Source organism: Passer domesticus, chromosome 6, assembly GCF_036417665.1.
Source record: "Passer domesticus isolate bPasDom1 chromosome 6, bPasDom1.hap1, whole genome shotgun sequence".
Classification (NCBI taxonomy): domain Eukaryota; kingdom Metazoa; phylum Chordata; class Aves; order Passeriformes; family Passeridae; genus Passer; species Passer domesticus.
Window position 1 is genome coordinate 10,207,465 of NC_087479.1, and position 9,727 is coordinate 10,217,191.

Sequence of the window (9,727 nt, forward strand, 5' to 3'; positions counted from 1 at the left end):
CGGCCGCGGGGTCCCGCCGCCCACAGCCGACCTCCCCGACGCCGAGCAAAATGGCGGCGAGCGCGGGCCCGGCCGGCGGCGCAACGCCCGCCCCGCCCGCCGCGGCGCGGCCCAATGGAATGAATGGGCTATAAATAACGGCCAATGGGCCGCGGGCTTGCGCTCTATATAAAAGACGCGCGGCGGGGCCGCTGGAGCTTCACTCGGACTCGGGCAGTGCGGTACGCGGAGCACCGCGGACGTTCTTGTTGTAGCTGCGAAGCCCGCGGTAAGTCCCGGGGCAGCCGAGCTGTTCTGCAGCCTTAAAACAAAGGATTCTATTTTTTCCCCTTTTTTTCCCCCTTTTTCTTTTTTTTTTTTTCCTCCCCCCGCTGTGTGGGGTGGAGCCGGTCCGGCCGAGGAGGGGCGCGAGGGGCGGCGCGGGGCAGGGGCGCAGCCGGGGCGGCGGGCGCGGGGAGCGGCGCAGGTGCTCGCCGGGCTGGCTGGGCTCTAAAACCAGATTAACCCGGTATTTAGCAGGGTAGTTACATACGCTCGCCCCGTCCAGGTCCCCTGAGGGAGCCGTCTGTTGTGTAAGGGCTTGCTGGATGCTGCCCTCCCTTCCCCGGCCGGGAGCAGCCGGCTGCCCGCGGACGCGGAGGGCGCCGTCGCTCCCCCGGCTCCCCTCGCCCTTCAGCGGCGAGAGGAGGCGCGGCCGCGCACCGAGGGCGCGGCGGTGCCGCCCCGCTCACCTGCCGGCCGGCCCGGGGTGGCGGCGGCCCGGCCGCTGCCCGTGCCCCGCAGCCGCGCGGGCTCTGCCCGCTGCTGCAGCGGCTGCTCCGCGCGACCTTGGGCGCGTCCCCCCGCCCGGGCGGCGCCCCGGCAGGCGGGAGAGCCTGTGCCCCTGCGGCCGGGATGGTGGGGACGGGGCAAGGCTGGTGGAGGCGAAGAACTTAATTTCTTTGCTCCGTCTTGGCGCCTGTGGAAGGTGGTGTAGCAGCAGAGGTGTGAAGGGCGCGGGTGGAACGTGAGCCAAGGTGACCTTTTGGGTGCCTGGCGTTCCCCCGGGCGGTCCGGAGGCTGCCAAACCCCCCGTGATAGGCTTCCCGTCTTTCTCCCCTAGTGACTGCGGTAGGGTTAGCCATGCCCTTCTCAAACAGCCACAACCTCCTGAAGATGAAGTACAAGCCTGAGGAGGAGTACCCTGACCTGAAAGCTCACAACAATCACATGGCTAAGGTGCTGACCCCGGACCTGTACAAGAAATTGAGGGATAAACAGACTCCCAGTGGATTTACCCTGGATGATTGTATCCAGACTGGGGTTGACAACCCAGGTAATGGGATTGTTAAGTCTGCATAATGATCTGTTCTCCCTCCTGACTGGAAGTGCTTCTTGACAATGCTTGAGAACCCAAAGTTCTCAAGATACTGAGGGACAAATCTAAAGCATTGAGAGACTGCTCTAAAGGCATGCCTCTGTTGAGAGGCCATGTTTCCATCAAGCTGTGTTTCATGCTGTGATCTGACATATCAATTCCCAGACACTTAAATTATGTAACTGCTCTGCTAAATACTTTCAATCTGAAGAGAAAAAAAAAAAGTCAAACCAAATGCATTCTAATTATAACTCATCTGGGGAGGGGGGGAAAAAAAAGTCAGTTTACCTGGCTGTCTTGGTCTCTTCCTATTCCAGACCGGTTACGTGATGTTTTCTAGCACTTCTATGAAAAAGGGGGAGCAGATGTGTTTACATGTTAACATTACAGTATTTATTTTTACTCTAGCAATATCAAAATGGCCCAACTAAATAATCAGAGACTGCCTCCTGATGAGGAGTATCCGGACCTGAGCACCCACAACAACCACATGGCCAAAGTTCTAACCCTGGATTTATACAAGAAACTGAGAGACAGAGTCACGCCCAGTGGCTTCACCCTGGATGATGTCATTCAGACTGGGGTTGATAATCCTGGTAAAATGCATTGAGAATGTTCCGTGTGAACCAGCTGAAGTAACTGGTGCTTTTGAATATGGTGACTTAAAACTAATCTTGTGGAGGTGGCATTTATGAGCAGACTACAGAATTGTAGCTCTGTAGCAGAAGGAGCAAAAAGTAAAGCATGCTTGCTTGCAGCAAAGCATGATTGTTTAGACATAAAGTTCTATGCAGTGATCTAAATTAGCTAGTCAAATTAGATGTGCTGTGCAAATTTGTCCTAAACCAAGCTTTACAAATGAGCATGGTTTAATGACAATAGCTATGGGTTTCCATAGCACTGCATTTGACAAACTGGATGAAGTGTAAAATGTAGGGTCTCTCCAAATGTTTCTATGTAAGAATGAACATCTAAGTGACTAGACTCGCCACTAAAGAACTTGCCTGGTTAGTGCTGCACTGGAGTACAGCCAAATGTCACCCAAACTTAGCTCTTCTGACTTTATTACCACTCCAGGCCATCCCTTCATAATGACAGTAGGATGCGTGGCTGGTGATGAAGAATCCTATGAAGTGTTCAAGGAGCTCTTTGATCCAGTTATTGAAGACAGGCATGGTGGCTACAAACCAAGTGATCAGCACAAGACTGACCTGAATGCTGATAACCTGCAGGTATAAAGTTTTGATCAATTACAGATGATTGGTCTGAGGACTGTGAAGTTGTTGGCAGCTGCCTAAGCTGGTTGCTCAGGCTCTGTCCCCTTTTCCACCGAGCATGGACACTTGGGCTGTGAGTCTGGTGCAGTCAGCCTGAAGAGCTTGCTGCTCTGGGGTGTCAGAGGCTGGGCAGCTTGTGTGCAGCAGGAGCTTCTTTCAGGTGCAGCTGCAGCGTGGGTTGTGCCAAACACCTTTGGTGTGTTTCCCTGAGCTGTGGGCTCTAACAGTCAAACTAAAGAGCACTGTCCTGCAAGTCAAGGACTATCATAAAACTTAAAAACTTTCTTCTGTTTGATCTTGGATCTTAATTACCAGCTGATGGTGTCATGCTATCAAATAAATGTTTTTACAGCTAGGAGTAGAGATTCTTAATAATTTTATGTGTTTTAAATGTTACTGTAAACTAAACTCTGGGAGTTCTTAACTCCATATTGATTCGCTAGCCATAAATGATACTGAAAATAAGAGACTTGGGAGAACAGTAATGAATAATTCTCATTTGCAAGAATAAACACCTAAAGAAGGTTTTGCCTCATGTTGATATCTCTAGATTGCAAATCTGTAAGGGGTAACAGAAGCCTGGACCACAGTCTGAAATGGACTTGGAACTGATGTTCTGGTTATGTCCCTGTCTTCTAGGGCTTCTTAGTAGCTGTAGCCTTGACCTCAGAGCAAGAGTTGTGCTACACAGATACTTGATGTGATGCTGAAGAAAATAGCACTGAAGTGAGGCACTGGCTCACAGGCCAGGGAGTCAATGCCTCTGGTGTAAAGTGCATTCTTAAATGCATGGGGGCTGCATGTGTTTAGGTGTGTTGGTAACAGCGTTGTACTTGCTGGTTTCCTAATCTCGTAGGGAGGTGATGACCTGGATCCCAATTACGTGCTGAGTTCCCGTGTCAGAACTGGCAGAAGCATCCGTGGGTTCTGCCTGCCCCCGCACTGCAGCCGAGGAGAGAGGCGGGCTATCGAGAAGCTCTCTGTCGAAGGTAAAGTGAGAGCTGGGTGCACAGGGGACACCAGTCTGTCCTTGGTGCAAGGGGTGTTCTTTGCCGTTTGAAAATGGAGGCACTTGGCAAAAACTGCCTCCCTGGAGACTTAATCTGAGCATGGAGCTTTCCCTGGAAAAGGCTCATTGCATTAGAGAGCTGCCTCAGCATTGCAGCTTGAGAGCCAGAGCACATGGCACAGGGAAGTTGGACTGCATTAAAGTTGACCTCTGCTGATCTCAAAAGCTTCTGTCTGTGTGTGTGTGGGGAAAGAGGTTGGTTCATCAGGGCTCAAACCTGAAATGTAACAGGTATGTAGCAACTACAGAGCTTGAGTCATGGGGTGCAGTGTTCTGTGGCTTCATTTAATTGACTTTCATTAAGCTGAGCTTGCTTAGAGATGTACTCTTGTTCCAAATCTGCAGCTGACTAGAATAAGCCCTGGTTTTCAGTAAAACTATTCAGCTGTTTTTTTTCTATTGCCTTCCAGTGCTCAAGGTGCAATTCTGGAGGCTGAGTGTGTAGTTGTTTCAAAACTTCTCAAGGGCAGGGTAACAGTCCTTGACTACAATAATACTGCTTGTTATATTCATAACCTTGGTTCTCCTTGGAAGAAAAGCAGTCTCCATTTGTGCAGTTCAGCAGCAGTAACGATTCTATACTGCATGTAAGGGAACAAAGGCTACTTGTGTAAGCCTGGAAGGTGCAGTCAAATCATCTGATACTGCCTCAGGTTCTGCCACAAGGGCATTGCCATTGCAGATGAAAGCAAGGGAGGAACCAGACCCAGCAGATCAAACATTGCCATACTTTGTGTGTGGTCTCCAAAGTGCTGGGAAAGTGGAGAATCTTTAGTCCCTTTCTAAAAGTCTCTCTCTTTCAGCTCTGGGTAGTCTGGATGGTGATCTCAAGGGGAAGTACTATGCTCTGAGGAACATGACTGATGCAGAGCAGCAGCAGCTGATTGATGACCACTTCTTGTTTGACAAGCCAGTTTCTCCTCTTCTGTTGGCATCTGGGATGGCACGAGACTGGCCTGATGCCAGGGGTATCTGGTGAGTATGTCTGTGAGCAAGCAGTCACAGAAGTTAGTTTTGCTGTTTCGGTGGGGACTTGTACTGTTGAGCAAAATAGTAGCTTCTCGCCTTGTATTACTGTATTTGATGAGAAACTTCTGTGGAGAACTTGCAGTTAACCAGCAAAATTTGGACAAGTGTTCTTATGCTGGTAAGAACAAGCCAGCTTGGTTAGCCCAGAACCAGAGCCATGCAGAAACTCAGTCAGCTTGTGGAAGTAGATCACTTGTAAAGGAGCAGATGTGCCACTACAGTTGGCTCTTCCCACAAGAGTTGAGAGTAACTTGTGGTACAAACTATAGCATTGTCTTAGCTCAGGGTTGATCCTGGGTGCATAGTTACTCCCTTGTAGTCTCTTCACTTCTGCTTGCAGAAACTCACTGGTGCTGGACTGTTAGGGCTTTATCTGTGCTAGTGATGACATCTGTCCCCAGAGAGCTGGTGACAGGAATTGACTGATGCAGAGGTGTGGAATAGAAGGATTCTGCTTGTTTTAAATGTAGGTCACCTACATAAAACTGCATCTCAGAGCTTCTGCAGCATAATTAACTTGCTCCCTTGTAAGCTAAGGGCTAGGTTTTTATCAACAGGAATGCTCCAATCTTATTACTGCAGCTGTTTCAGTGCAACCCAGAGGAAGCACGCTTTGTTTCTGTAGGTCACCTTTAAGATTGCATCATCTACCTGCAGATTGCCAGCACCAGATAGCGCTGTCATCTGAGCATGACTAATCTACAGACTTGAAGTGTGTAATGTCTTAGTGTTGTCTGCATAAATAACTTTCCTCGGGTACTAGCTAATTTTTGATCCTAATCAAGTTCAGAAATTACCAGCAAGATAAACATGGATGATAGTACTTGTTGTCAGCTGCAAGCTGGGGCAGGTGGAGCCCATTGTTCAGATGATTTTTATAGAGCATCTCTGAAGAGCCCTGATCTAAAATTCATAGTGAAAGTAAGGTACAAATTGCAGTTTGACATAAGTGGGCAAAATACTGCTAAAAAGGCTTGTTACACATGGTGTCATGACCATTATTGTACAGAACTCCCTCAAAGTCTACTGACCACCTTTCTGCATATTGCTGAGCAGAAATACCTTAGTTTGTAAACTGGAGCCACAATTGAGCTAGGGGGATGAGAGGGTTTTAGGTTTTGATACTGTAAGACTAGGTAATGCCATGTTATTACTCACTCTGTAAAGGCCAGTTTAAATTACCTCTTGAGCAGGGTAGCAACTACCAGTTTAACTTGGGCCCTACGTGGGGAAAAGAAGGAAGATCAATCTTGTTGAAGGAGATAAGTGAGCCTCTTGAACTAAAAACTGCAGTGATGAGCAATTTGGGGCCATCTTCAAAATGTGAGGTGGGCAAGGCAGCAAACTGATTGCTTTGTCTCCTAGGCACAATGATAACAAGACTTTCCTGGTTTGGATCAATGAGGAGGACCACCTTAGAGTTATTTCCATGCAGAAAGGTGGTAACATGAAGGAAGTATTCAGCCGCTTCTGTACTGGACTAACAAAGGTAAATCACTGTTGTCTGGGCTGTATGTTCAAATGGCACATGTTCTCTAGTTAGATCTGAGAATGCAGTTTTCAAGCCCCCTCTGGAGTCCTCCATGGTTGTGTTTCATAGCCTGGATCTCTGAGAACACCCTGATGAAGGGTGAGGGCTCCAAAACAGGTGTTTTGGCAAAAAGCCTTGTAGCTGTGTAATGTAGAATGTTTGCTTGATGTGGTGGCACCTTTATCCAAATGTCTCAACTGTATTGTAAAGAAATTCTACATAGTTCTCTAAAGCTTTGAGACCTTGGAGAGGAGGAAAAATTGCTTGAATGTATGCGGGCAAAGCTGGACTCAAGTTCTCTACTTCTAGTCTTGATATGAGCTTGAGCTTTGCCAGCCCCTTTCCTGATCCTAAGAGATGTGCCAGCTTGATATGTTACATCCAGCTTCCCAACAGGTAGTGACATAAGGAGCGTAGCTTTTAAACTTAGCCTTCCTCACTGACAGGAGCAAGATGAAGGCCTTAAAAGCCCCTTGTTGGTGGCCATTTTTTCCATAGGGAGGGGCTTATGTGGCTGAAATAGCTGTTCTGGGTGTTGTGGTTGTTGCTGAGTGACTGAAGCTGCAAGTGAGCACTAATGAATGTTCTACAATCATAAGGTATAGAACAATCTCTAAACATTCATTTTTTCTATTTATAGATAGAAAGTCTCTTCAAGGCCAAAAACTATGAGTTCATGTGGAATGCACACTTGGGCTACATCCTGACCTGCCCATCCAACCTTGGAACAGGGCTCCGTGCTGGTGTGCACATCAAGCTCCCACACCTTGGGAAACATGAGAAATTTGGAGAAGTCCTCAAGAGACTTCGGCTGCAGAAACGAGGCACAGGTGAGAGTTGGTAACACTGGTGGGCTGAGTCAGTCTGCCCTAAGATACCAGCAAAAGCCTGGTTGTGGCCAAAGCCATCTCTTGGTTCACACAGTCAGTGCCTGTCACACCATGCCAAAGAAACCCTTGTAAAGCACATGGAGAGAAAAAAGTTTTCAAATTGTATATTGGAGGAGTTGAGGATGCCAGTGGTCTTTTGAGCAAGTGGACCTGGGGGCAGCTGTTCCTGTTCATAAGCAGTGGTGGGAATCCTGATTTAACCTATGGCTAGGAGTTGGCTCCAGTGGGTACTTGTGACCTCTGGTTAGATTGCTCATGGGTCAGAAGAATAAAGAGCTGGCCTAATTGCATGTTCTGTGGTTCATGTTGGCAGTCACACATGGCTTTCTCTTCCTGCACGTAGGATGAGGCACCAGTGGCAGCTTGTAGAGAATGGTCCTGCTGTGTCCTGCCTCAAGCTAGTGAGGGAAGAAAGGCAGACTCACCTGCTCTGGCTGGGGTCAATGTTGTAACTGAATCTCTTGCTGCAGGTGGTGTGGACACAGCTGCTGTTGGAGGAGTGTTTGATGTCTCCAATGCTGATCGTCTCGGCTTCTCTGAGGTGGAGCTGGTGCAGATGGTGGTGGATGGAGTGAAGCTTCTCATTGAAATGGAGAAACGCCTTGAAAAAGGCCAGTCCATTGATGACCTCATGCCAGCTCAGAAATAAAGCACTTTATTCTCATGCTTCCTAACTTATTGGATGAATAATAAAATGTCACTCCAATTCAAACCCTTGGGGTCAGAGCCCACTTAGTTACACTGTAGAGAAGTCTTCCATCCATCTGTGTTAGAGTTTATTTTTTTGATGGTTGAGATGTTGCTGAAAATGAAATGAAATAAACTATTGTTTGGCCTGAGCTGTCTTAGATACGTTAACTGAATGTCTTTGAGATTTAAGTGACTTGGTTTTCATAGTTATGCTAGGTGGTCTGGTTTTGTGTGCAAGCACATCTTCCTCGGTGTGCTGCTGCAGACCAGCTGAGTCGAAATGTTGTTAAAGCAGTTCCAGAAGTTGAACCTCCTAACTTGATTGTAGTTGCTGTAAATTTGAGAACTAATGTGAAACATGAGTCACTGCAAACATGCCCTACCTCCAAGGCTTTGACTTGTGCATCTGCTCCTGCCAACTGTAAACTCTCATTATCCTGAGTACTGCAAGCCAGGCTGGTTCCTGTGAGGGAGGAGAGACAGGGCTGGCTACAGAGGGCTGCAGCTCTTCTCAGGTGGGCCCTCAGGGGCTGCAGGGCCAGGCTCTGAGGTCAGACTCCAGCCCATGGTATTAGTGACCCTGAGCTGCTTTGTGGGGGGAAGCATGTCTTCAACCTAGCTAGTGTAAACAAACAGTTGTTCTTTTGAGTGTAAGGGGTGAGATGAAACCTAGATTGATTCAGCCCATGCTTCTCAAGTGATTTCAGCTCAGCCAGGGCAGAGATGGGAGCTGGAAGCTGCCACAGAGAGGAAAATACCAGCTAATGAGCTTTAGTCAGCTGACTCTAGTTGGCCCCTGCACCAGTTGCCCCATGAACCTAAAACTGAGCATTATACTAAATTAAAACGTGCTAATTAGTTTTTTTCCAAACTGGGCCTGGCTTGCAAGCTCAGGTAGCTGTCTGGGTATGAGCTCAAGACTGCAGCAGGTAGGTCTGTTCTCCAGAATGGCTGTACATGTGTGCTTGCTGTGTGGAAGCATCACATTATAACATACAGGAGCAGCCTTTTCCACAAGTATTGCTAACTGGGAGCATCAGACCCTTGGGAAGAGCAGTCTTTGCAGCTCATGCAGATGCACCTGCTCAACAGCTCTACCCACTGCTAAAACACAGCTTTGATGGAGGGAGCGTGACGAGAGGTTGATGCAGAGCTCCTTGGCGTGCAGCTTTATATAGGTTTGTGTCAATAACTGAAGCTTTCTTTTGTAAAGGCTGTGATATTTCTAAGGCTGTGATTGCAGGCTGTCACTTAGCTGAAGAGATGATTCCAGCTGGGGTAAGCTGATTTAATTTTGGTGAGAAAAGGCTGAGTGAACATTTCAGACAAGATTATTTTTTTCTTTTAATACAGCTTTGTATGTGTTTCAAAGTTAATTGGGTGGGGGAGAGGAGATCATATGTAAGAGTTTTGTTCTGTACTGGGTGTTCCTGTATTTGAGTTAATCAGCAGAGGAGTTTTCTGTACGAAGCTTGTGAGAGCAGGGAAGAGAAAATGGTGCAAGAGACAACTGGTTGGTTCTGTATATTCTTTAGATCCCCCATGCTGTGCTTCATGTCACTGTTCACAGACGCTTGGCAAATAGCTGGTTTTGCTTCTTGTAATCAGAGAGTGTTCATTTAGTGGTGCCTCTCCTCAACACAGCGTCGTTACTGCGCTCACAGCAATTACCTAACGAAAGGAGTTGCCTGAAAACTTGTCTATTTTTTTCTAGCTATATCAGCTGGACTAATAAAAACATTTCTCTCTCTATGCATCTTGTTTCTCCTATGTTCTTAACCCATCAGAGCTGCTACATTTCTCTGCTTTCAGCTCCTGAGCCCCTGCAGTCTGAGACAGCACCTGTAGCTGGCTAAACAATTGTGCTTAAAGCAGCAAGCCAGT

At 47.7% G+C, this 9,727-nt stretch overlaps 1 protein-coding gene across 3 annotated transcripts; it reads left to right on the forward strand.

The window, feature by feature from the left end:
* The first annotated feature begins 116 nt into the window (after positions 1-116).
* On the forward strand, positions 117-9,595 carry CKB (creatine kinase B). Of its 3 annotated transcripts, none has more exons than XM_064423233.1 (8): positions 117-268; positions 1,103-1,315; positions 2,435-2,589; positions 3,491-3,623; positions 4,507-4,678; positions 6,098-6,221; positions 6,904-7,093; positions 7,624-9,595. In XM_064423233.1, exons 1-8 carry the CDS (start codon positions 145-147, stop codon positions 7,800-7,802), a joined length of 1,290 nt encoding a protein of 429 aa, XP_064279303.1. In that variant the 5' UTR covers positions 117-144; the 3' UTR covers positions 7,803-9,595. The 3 variants fall into 3 exon arrangements, with proteins under 3 accessions (XP_064279303.1, XP_064279305.1, XP_064279304.1); XM_064423234.1 differs by lacking the exon at positions 1,103-1,315 and adding an exon at positions 1,766-1,953 and having other exon boundaries at positions 156-268; XM_064423235.1 differs by lacking the exon at positions 1,103-1,315 and having other exon boundaries at positions 130-268.
* The last annotated feature ends 132 nt before the right edge of the window (positions 9,596-9,727 follow it).

What these genes read in the sequence shown, in the direction of transcription:
- CKB (XM_064423233.1), top strand. Translation starts at nt 145, where the DNA reads ATGGGCCGCGGGCTTGCGCTCTATATAAAAGACGCGCGGCGGGGCCGC. An exon ending in TTGTAGCTGCGAAGCCCGCG is followed by an intron (nt 269 to 1,102) that starts GTAAGTCCCGGG and finishes TTTCTCCCCTAG; the next exon opens with TGACTGCGGTAGGGTTAGCC. An exon ending in CGAGAAGCTCTCTGTCGAAG is followed by an intron (nt 3,624 to 4,506) that starts GTAAAGTGAGAG and finishes TCTCTCTTTCAG; the next exon opens with CTCTGGGTAGTCTGGATGGT.